At 40.6% G+C, this 10,338-nt stretch overlaps 1 protein-coding gene across 1 annotated transcript; it reads right to left on the bottom strand.

Annotated features, from left to right (window-relative positions):
- Nucleotides 1-9,284, bottom strand: arl10 (ADP-ribosylation factor-like 10). Its single transcript, XM_024434072.2, has 4 exons — nt 9,248-9,284; nt 3,136-3,351; nt 2,578-2,753; nt 1-2,180 (listed from the first exon to the last, which is right to left on the bottom strand). The coding sequence occupies exons 1-4, from the start codon at nt 9,282-9,284 to the stop codon at nt 2,013-2,015; spliced, it is 597 nt and encodes a 198-aa protein (XP_024289840.2). The 3' UTR covers nt 1-2,012.
- Nucleotides 9,285-10,338: the final 1,054 nt, after the last annotated feature.

The following is a 10,338-nucleotide window of genomic DNA, read 5'->3' as shown; positions in this document are numbered from 1 at the left end:
ACTTGCACAATTGGTGGCTGACTAAATACTTTTTTGCCCCACTGTAATTGTATTTGATTTCCAGCGTAAGATGCATGCAACATAATACAAACATGAAATCCTACTCTCACGCCTATCCACAAAATCACATAGCTTGTTAAAACAGTATATCAATTCTTGTGTCGTGACAAATAGTGTAGGTCTACTTAAAGGGTTAGTTCATCTGAATTACATATTGGTTTTCTTACCGTATATGCAAGGTATTTTTGTATTTATTAAATATAATTGTTGAAGTTTTTAAAAAACGTTATTTTGAGAAAAAAGATTGTGGTGTTATTGATTGTAACTGCCGTTATCGTCATGTCCCTGGTGTTACCAGCAAGAACAGTAACACCAGTGATAACGCCAGAGAGACATCTGCAGACAAGATGGCGGCCACTGTTGCTCAAACCACACTTCTTAAATTGTAAATAAATCACTTAATCATGCAATTTTAATTTTAATCCAATTTCCTTTCCCCTTTCTATAAACTGTATAACACCAGTGACACATCTTCAGTCCTTGCATGAAATCACCAAGATAATCCTCAAATTGTTAACGTATGAAGAGTATACACTCACCATGTGCTTTTCAAAACAGTCCCGTCTCCAATGAACCTTTGATCCAGGAAGAATTTGGCAAGGATGTTGTATTTTTTCAAAGTTGTGATTTTTATACATTTTAACACCAGTGACATGAAATTGAGGGACAGCTATTACTTGTAAATTATTTGTAATATTTATTTGATATTTTAATTTAAGTAGTCCACTAAATAACTATAATACTTTCCGTTGTATCATGTCATTTAAAGAGGGAGAAAAATATATTTTTAAACTCAAAATGTCTCTAAACCATGACTCCTGAGCTGAGGGACAAGCCAATTTCATGGTACTAACCGTGCTCTACAATATATATATATATATATTTGCAGTACAACTGTCTTACATATGTTTTTATTAATAATAACAAAACATTTTATACACCTGTCAGGAACGGGTGTGGCTGATATAGCCAAATCCTCTAATTTAAAGGGGTGTCCACATACTTTTGTATATATAGTGTATGTACGCAATTTTTTTTGTGAGCGCTACTTTCCAAACTCATGGATAGCATTTTTTGTGTCTCTGTGTCCAGTATGTAGGAAGTTAAAAGGTAGTTTCGAGAGACAATGCTAACTGGTGTTACAAGGGCTCCAGGACCAGTGGAAGCAGAATAGCCCCATAACATCAACAATCCACCACCATATTTTACCTCGGTATGAGGTACTTTTCTGCATATGCTTCTGTTTTTTTAAATGCCAAACATACCTCTGGTCTGTGTGGCCAAAAAGCTTTATTTTCATGTGATCTGACCATAGCGCCGGTTCCAATCCAAATGCCAATGCCGTTTATCAAACTCCAGGCGATGCTATGTTCAGATGACATGAAATGGAGCTCTTTGGCCATGCACATCGGCTGGGTTTGGCGTTGAAAAAGGGAAGCATACGGAAGCATTATTTGAATTGAAGAGGGCAGTCCATAAGCTCAAACTAAGGATATCAAGGATCTGGAAAGATTCTATATGGAGGAATGGTCTAAGATCCTTCCTAATGTGTTATCATAAAGTATTTTTAAAGAGGCTCAGTGTCGTTATCCTCGCAAGGGTACTGAAAACAGGGGTGCCGATAATTTGTCTATCTAAAAAATATATATTTTTATTACTTGTTAAACAAAATCTCTTTGAGCAACTTTATTAATATAATGTATTTATTATTTTATACAGTCTTTTGTGCTCATCTTTATCAAGGGTGCCAATAATTATGGACCTGACTGTATCAAACCATTTTCGCTCCCTGCCTTCCAGATGGCCCTGAAGGATCTACTCTAGTTCAAAAGTATTCACACACAGTCATGGCCAATTGCCACTGGTCCTTACCACACGGGCACATCAATGGACCACTTTCCCCATCCCACATGCCTGGTCAACCCACTTTTCACTACTCCTGCCCTGGGGCATCAGACGAGCTGTAGAAGCAAGTCCTGGAAGACCTGCAGATTACGGGAGACAATCAGGCCATCTGAGCCTAGCTGGGCAGCCAGTAGGAACAGCCTCCTCTTGTCAGCCACCGCCCCCAGAGACAGGGCCTCATGGAGCTCTGACACACTCAATGCGCCTGGCTTGTCCTAGAGGGGACACAAGACGGACAGTGAAGTTTACTATCAAGTCACACTGGGTGTGATGAGCACCTGTTAAAATGACTAAATCATTAATAAAACTGTTTGACAATCTAAACAGCGATGCATGGATGTATCACAATACTGGTCATGACAGTTGTAACATCACACTTATAACAGTATCTTTGTAACACTGCTCAAGTGAGGGGTTACTAACAGTATGTGCTCACTGGAGAGCATACATGTACCCAGTATAGGTGTATCCATATCCGAGACACTCATATTGCCCACACAAAGATCAACATGTTTCGATAAAAATGGAATATGTTTCCATTCTCTTGGTCTTTCTATCTCCGATGTAAATCTGCCCATAGACAGTATAAGCCCGTATAATAGTCAAGGTCACCTGTTTGTTCCCCAGGACCACCACAGGAAGTTGTGAGTGCAGTCTGAGGAGGCGATGCAGCTCAGCCTTGGCCTGTGGGAGACGTGGTCTATCAGAGGAGTCAACCACGTACACCAGGGCATGAGTCTTCCCCAGGTACTCTGCCCAGTACATACGCAAATCCTCAGCCCCTCCAACTGGAAGAAAGCAGACAGAGGTAGGAAGGTAGGTTACTTGAGAGGTGTTGCTAGGCAATAAGGAAGATGTATGAACTTATGTTTTCTACTTTCTTATTTGTTTGACACACTACAAGAAGGCCAAATGAATTATTCCACTCAAGAAAAGGTAAATGATGCATGTTGTTCAAACATAAGTGAGTCTAAGCAAAGGCACATGATTATAATGCTTTTGGGAAAGTCACTGGCATTTTCAGGGCCAATCTGATAGTTTAAAATCCATGTGACAAAATTAAAAAGGGTGGTAGAGAAGGCTTAAAGCACTCTGCATGGAGTCTTACAGGCCGGTTGAATTGCCCTGCAAGCATATGCAAAAATCTGTTGTGCAAACTGCATAGCTTACTTTCTAGGAAATCCAGCTGACCGGCAGGGGCACTGAGGCTCATAAAGTTGAAACCCCTGGTGGGACGGCAGTGCCCTCTCTTGTCTCCGTCTGTCAACCCCTGAAGCATACTGCTCTTCCCAGCTCCGTCTAGGCCAAGGACTAGCACCTGGCGCTGTGCACCCTCCTCCTGCTCAACATGCAGACACAGCAGGATGCCATCAGAACACCTGTTCTCTCACAACAGCAACATGAAGTTATCTTATCCCATTTTTCTTTTCAAAGGTACAGATACATTGTTACTCCTGTAAAGTGCAGAACTGCAATATGTTTTGTTTACATACAGTGCATTCGGAAAGTATTCAGACCCCTTGACTTTTTCCACATTTTGTTATGTTACAGCCCTATTCTCAAATGGATTAAATACCAAAAATTCCTCAATCTACACTCAATACCCCATAATGACATAGCGAGAACACGTTTTTAATACAAAACAGAAATACCTTTGTTAAGGGATTTTTTTAATCAATAATGACTAATTATGTATACCTTTCAATCAGGACTGACTAATCAGAATACTATTATGTTATTGTATAGATGTATGAATTTTCTTATAATCCTAGTACTGAATATAATGTGTGTAAATATAATCAAGAAATATAACAGTGACTGTCTGTTCCTTGGTAGAAATGAATGAATTTATCGTCAGACTGGCTGGAATGCTTATCTACACAGGCAGACCTAGGCTCGGTCATAAATCATCTAAGTTGGGAGAGACGATGTGGGAAGGCTTGATAACTATACAGCCATTGTACTGGAGTGGAGATGAGACGGGTAGGTCGAAAACTAATGACGTCATTTTCAGTTTATAACCTGTGGTAAACTGTATCATGTTCAGTACTCTCGAGAATAAACGCTGCTGATTGATTTTGAGACTGGTCTCTGTACATTTTATGCAAATAAGAGTCTTACAAATTCTTAGGAATTGACAAAGTATTTAATTTTATTTGGGTATTAAAACATGTAGGAATTTAATTCCTGTAACAATCTTACATAAGTATTCAGCCCCTTTGCTATGAGACTCAAAATTGAGCTCAGGTGCATCCGGTTTCCAATGATCATCCGTGAGATCTTTCTGCAACTTGATTGGTGTCCACCTGTGGTAAATTCTATTGATTGGACATGATTTGGAAAGGCACACACCTGTCTATATAAGGTTCCACGGTTGACAGTGCATGTCAGAGCAAAAACCAAGCCATGAGATCGATGAAATTTTCTGTAGAGCCCCGAGACAGGATTGTCGAGGCACTGATCTGTGGAAGGGTACCAAGAAATGTCTGTGGCATTGAAGGAACCCCAAGAACACAGTGGCCTCCATCATTCTTAAATGGAAGATTTTTGGAACCACCAAGACTCTTCCTAGAGCTGGCCGCCCAGCCAAACTGAGCACTCGGAGAAGGGCCTTGGTCAAGGAGGTGACCAAGAACCTGATGGTCACTCGGACAGAGCTCTAGAGTTCCTCTGTGGAGATTAAAGAACTTTCCAGAAGGAATACCATTGTACACCAGGGCCTTTATGGTAGAGTGGCCAGACGGAAGCCACTCCTTCGTAAAAGGCACATGACAGCCCGTTTGGAGCTTGCCAAAAGGCTCCTAAAGACTAAAAATAAGATTCTCTGGTCTGATGAAACCACGATTGAACTCTTTGGCCTGAATGCCAATTGTCATGTCTGGAGGAAACCTGGCACCATCCCTGAGGTGAAGCATGGTGATGGCAGCATCATGCTGTGGGGATGTTTTTCAGCGGTAGGGACTGGGAGACTAGTCATGATCGAGGGAAAGATGAACGGAGCAAAGTACAGAGAGATCCTATATGAAAAACTGCTCCAGATCGCTCAGGACCTCAGACTGGGTCGAAGGTTCACCTCCCAACAGGACAACGACCCTAAGCACACAGCCAAGACAACATAGGAGTGGCTTTGGGACAAGTCTCTCAATGTCCTTGAGTGGCCCAGCCAGAGCCTGGACTTGATCCTGATCTAACATCTTCGGAGAGACCTGAAAATAGCTGTGCAGCAATGCTCCCCATCCAGCCTGACAGAGCTTGAGAACATCTGCAGAGAAGAATTGGAGAAACTCCCCAAATACAGGTGTGCCAAGCTTGTAGTGTTATACCAAAGAAGACTCGATGCTCTAATCACTGCCAAAGATGCTTCAACAAAGTACTAAGTAAAGGGTCTGAATTCTTATGTAAATGTGATATTTCAGCCTTTTTTTATTCTATAAATTAGCAAAAAAAATTTAACCGGTTTTTGTTCAGTCATTATGGGGTATTGTATGTAGATTGATGAGGGGAAAAAACGATTTTATCAATTTTAGAATAAGGCTGTAACGTAACAAAATGTGGAAGTTTAGGGGTCTGAATACTTTCTGAAGGCAAAATATCAGTATTTTTCACTATCTGTCCCTGTAGGATTACCAATAAAGTATAGATAATGCTGCAATATTTCACAATCACTTGCATTTTTGTGTGCAATGCAGGCAACAGCCTCTGTTGTTGTGACCCCACGGTACTCAAACCAAAAACAGATTTAATGAATCGCTCACTTATGTATGGAGGCATGTCATCATGGAATGCTCTGCCACCAGTGGTTACTCAGGCAAAATCCAAGTTTAGCTTTAAAAAAACAGATGAAAAACATTGTATAACAGCTCACCTCCTCTTTCTAAAGATCTAATTTAACTGTACAGTAAATAAGAATATGTATATGAATAGTGTGTAAATAGTATGTTGACTCTGTGTCTTTCCTATATATACCTCTTATTTTTATTTTGAATTTAATGTAATATCTTATGATGTTCTTGTCTCTTACTGTTCTGTACTTTGTATGTTTTTTTGTGGACCACAGGAAGTGTAACTGCTGCATTTGCAGTAGCTAATGGGGATCCTAATAAACTAAACTGCCAATAGCTGTCTACTTGTGCCACGATAGCTGCATTTGCACTTTGACCACTATGTAATGTTGTTATGGCACCAATATTAGTTACATCAGCTCTATACCATCGCATTGGTTTGTGAGAGGCAAATTTGAGGAGTCAACAAGTTTCTCAGCAATTCTCCCTTGATTACATTAACTGTAGACTAATTTGGCCTCTTTGTGTGAATCAAGACCAATGAGCTCCTAGAAATCATATTAGTTTATTTCAGGTAATATTCCCATGTCCGTATAGGGCAGGCTATAGCCAGAGGAAATGTTTCAAGTATTATTATGACTGTGAACCTACCTCATCCCCATACAGTATTTATTTATTTATCTTGCTCCTTTGCATCCCAGTATCTCTACTTGCACATTCGTCTTCTGCACATCTATCATTCCAGTGTTTAATTGCTATATTGTAATTACTTCGCCACCATTGTGATAAGGTGCGTCTCGGTGAGAGATGTAGGAGTCAGGCGCAGGAGAGCAGGGATTTCTGAGAAGCGTGTTTAATATATATACAGTGGGGCAAAAATGTATTTAGTCAGCCACCAATTGTGCAAGTTCTCCCACTTAAAAAGATGAGAGAGGCCTGTAATTTTCATCATAGGTACACTTCAACTATGACAGACAAAATGAGAATTTTATTTTCTCCAGAAAATCACATTGTAGGATTTTTAATGAATTTATTTGCAAATTATGGTGGAAAATAAGTATTTGGTCAATAACAAAAGTTTATCTCAATACTTTATATACCCTTTGATGGCAATGATAGAGGTCAAACATTTTCTGTAAGTTTTCACAAGGTTTTCATACACTGTTGCTGGTATTTTGGCCCATTCCTCCATGCAGATCTCCTCTAGAGCAGTGATGTTTTAGGGCTGTTGCTGGGCAACACAGACTTTCAACTCCCTCCAAAGATTTTCTATGGGGTTGAGATCTGGAGACTGGCTAGGCCACTCCAGGACCTTGAAATGCTTCTTACGAAGCCACTCCTTCGTTGCCCGGGCGGTGTGTTTGGGATCATTGTCATGCTGAAAGACCCAGCCACGTTTCATCTTCAATGCCCTTGCTGATGGAAGGAGGTTTTCACTCAAAATCTCACGATACATGGCCCCATTCATTCTTTCCTTTACACGGATCAGTCGTCCTGGTCCCTTTGCAGAAAAACAGCCCCAAAGCATGATGTTTCCACCCCCATGCTTCACAGTAGGTATGGTGTTCTTTGGATGCAACTCAGCATTCTTTGTCCTCCAAACACAACGAGTTGTTTTTACCATAAATTATTTTTTCTATTTATGTTTCATCTGACCATATGACATTCTCCCAATCTTCTTCTGGATCATCCAAATGCTCTCTAGCAAACTTCAGACGGGCCTGGACATGTACTGGCTTAAGCAGGGAGACACGTCTGGCACTGCAGGATTTGAGTCCCTGGCGGCATAGTGTGTTACTGATGGTAGGTTTTGTTACTTTGGTCCCAGCTCTCTGCAGGTCATTCACTAGGTCCCCCCGTGTGGTTCTGGGATTTTTGCTCACCGTTCTTGTGATCATTTTGACCCCACGGGTGAGATCTTGCGTGGAGCCCCAGATCGAGGGAGATTATCAGTGGTCTTGTATGTCTTCCATTTCCTAATAATTGCTCCCACAGTTGATTTCTTCAAACCAAGCTGCTTACCTATTGCAGATTCAGTCTTCCCAGCCTGGTGCAGGTCTACAATTTTGTTTCTGGTGTCCTTTGACAGCTCTTTGGTTTGGAGTGTGACTGTTTGAGGTTGTGGACAGGTGTCTTTTATACTGATAACAAGTTCAAACAGGTGCCATTAATACAGGTAACGAGTGGAGGACAGAGGAGCCCCTTAAAGAAGAAGAAACAGGTCTGTGAGAGCCAGAAATCTTGCTTGTTTGTAGGTGACCAAGTACTTATTTTCCACCATAATTTGCAAATAAATTCATTAAAAATCCTACAATGTGATTTTCTGGATTTTTTTTCTCATTTTGTCTGTCATAGTTGAAGTGTGCAACTCGTGCCAACACACGGAGGAACAACCACAGTTCCGACACTTACATACACGTGCCTAAATAGTGAAAACAATACAGAAACTTTGCACGGAGGAACAAACTCCGTTTCGAAACTTAACTACACATGCGTAATAGTGAAAACAATAAACATCAAAGATAATCGAGCGCAAATACACACAAACTTAATCCCGCACGAACTAAGGCAGGCAACAGGTGCCCTATATACACACAGAAATAAACGCAAATGAAACCAGGTGTGAAAAGTAACACAGACAAAACAACCAGAAAAGGAAAAGGGGATCGGTGGCGGCTATTAAACCGGTGACGCCGTGCGCCGCCTGAACAGGGAGAGGAGTTACCTTCGGTAGGAGTCGTGACAACCATGGCCTATTTATTTACTCCCTTATCTTGCCTCATTTGCACTCACTGTATATAGACGTTTTGTTTTCTTTTGTTGTACTGTATTATTGACTATGTTTTGTTTATTCCATGTGTAACTCTATGGTTGTTGCTATGCTTTATCTTGGCCAGGTCGCAGTTGCAAATGAGAACTTGTTCTCAACTAGCCTACCTGGTTAAATAAAGGTGAAATATATATATATATATATATTTTTTATTACTTTGGAATGATTTGCATTTTCTCCTTTAACATTAGACGATTAGCTACAGTATAAGAAAATACACACTTTCTTGGACCGTAATCCTGTATGATTCTCATTATGTGCATCATTCTTTATCAAAACCCTTCATCATTATCAACGTGAAGGCAGATTGTCAGTTTCCATGTTCTGAGATGAACGCGCATCATTGTCATATGCATTCTCTGGGCTGGAAGGCCCCATGTCGATACATAAGTGATTCGTTAAATCATCTCTATGCCTGCATGCGTTCGATTCCACTGGCGCCCCTACATAACTTTAACGCTCTGGCACGTAAAGAATTCAGAGATAAACCGTGAAAACTTTGCGTCTGTCCCCCGATTGCAACAGTTACAGAGCCATACATTTATGTTCTTTTTTTTTTAAATTTTTTTTACATCTGTTATTAATGTAACTGGTCCCCCTAACAGTACAACCCCCCGAGTTGAAATGGTCTAGAACCGCCACTGCCTACATAGCAAAGGTAAGAGCTTACCTCTTTGATCATATAATATTCCGCTTGGGGAGACCATATTCGCCTTCTGTATAAATAATTTAACGCGATAAACATCGCGGACCCGAATGCAGCCACCGCTGCAGTTAGGGCGATGGATATGTGCCGAAGCAGAACCATGTGGAACTTCTGGAAGGCCGGATAATGTTGCGTTCCAGGACACAACAGCTAGCCAACGATTAAATGATCTAATGACTTTCCCTGTGGACAGTGCACCTGATCTCTCCGCTTTGTTTGTATTGGAAAGAGCCCCGTCAGCACCCTCCTTGTACCCTTCAGTCGGTTCGATTCGTGTGGACAGCAGAGGGTATGGGCTGCGCAACAACAGCTACTGACTGTACTTTGTGGACGAAGCCTCTGAGTTCACTTTTAATGTAATTGCAAAAGGGCATGTCAGTTTCCTTGAAAAAAAAAAAAGATCTATATAATAGGGCCTAAATATTAATCCTGCAGTGAAATGTAATATCACTGATGTACTGTTTTCTTTTGGACTGTAGATCATAATGACCTATATTTAAAACACTTCTAGTTGTGAAATTAGTAAATACTGAAAACATTTGTAAACTACACTAAAGTAACCAGTGAACAGTGAAATCATTGTCAATAAAATGAGGAACACCTCAGTCGGAGGGGGAAATAACCTCCGACTGGTCAAATCCAACTTGGAATTCCAAGTTCGAAACTCTGGCATTTTTCTAGAACAGACTTTCCGACCTGAAGATCCCTCATGATATGACCTCGTTTTTTTCAGAGTTCCCAGTTGTCTTGAAAGCACGTATAGATCTGACAGAACTGGAGTAAGCAACCAATAATACCAATTCAATACTCTGTGCTACTCTTGTGCCTATTGGCAAGGGGTCAGTTTGCAATAAAGCATGCATATGCCAGTTTTCACGAAAAAGTTGGCATTTATAAAACATTTACTTGACCAGTTATCTTAGGTCTCTCTTTGTATTGTGTTCTCTCTTGTCATGATGTGTGTTTTGTCCTATATTTTATTTATATATATATATATATATTAATTTTTTTCATCCCAGCCCCCCTCCCCACAGGAGGCCTTTGTCCATTTAGTA

This window comes from Oncorhynchus tshawytscha, linkage group LG09 (genome assembly GCF_018296145.1).
Source record: "Oncorhynchus tshawytscha isolate Ot180627B linkage group LG09, Otsh_v2.0, whole genome shotgun sequence".
NCBI classification, from domain to species: Eukaryota; Metazoa; Chordata; class Actinopteri; order Salmoniformes; family Salmonidae; genus Oncorhynchus; species Oncorhynchus tshawytscha.
The sequence above is the reverse complement of the archived record's forward strand: the minus strand, read 5'-3'. Positions and strand labels throughout refer to the sequence as shown.

Bases quoted from the DNA above. Each gene is read 5' to 3' on its own strand.
- arl10 (XM_024434072.2), bottom strand. From the start codon at position 9,284: ATGGTCTCCCCAAGCGGAATATTATATGATCAAAGAG. The intron at 3,352-9,247 runs GTAAGCTCTTAC...TGCTGTTGTGAG, and splicing joins AATATTATATGATCAAAGAG to AGAACAGGTGTTCTGATGGC. The intron at 2,754-3,135 runs GTAAGCTATGCA...GCTTTCTTCCAG, and splicing joins TCAGCTGGATTTCCTAGAAA to TTGGAGGGGCTGAGGATTTG.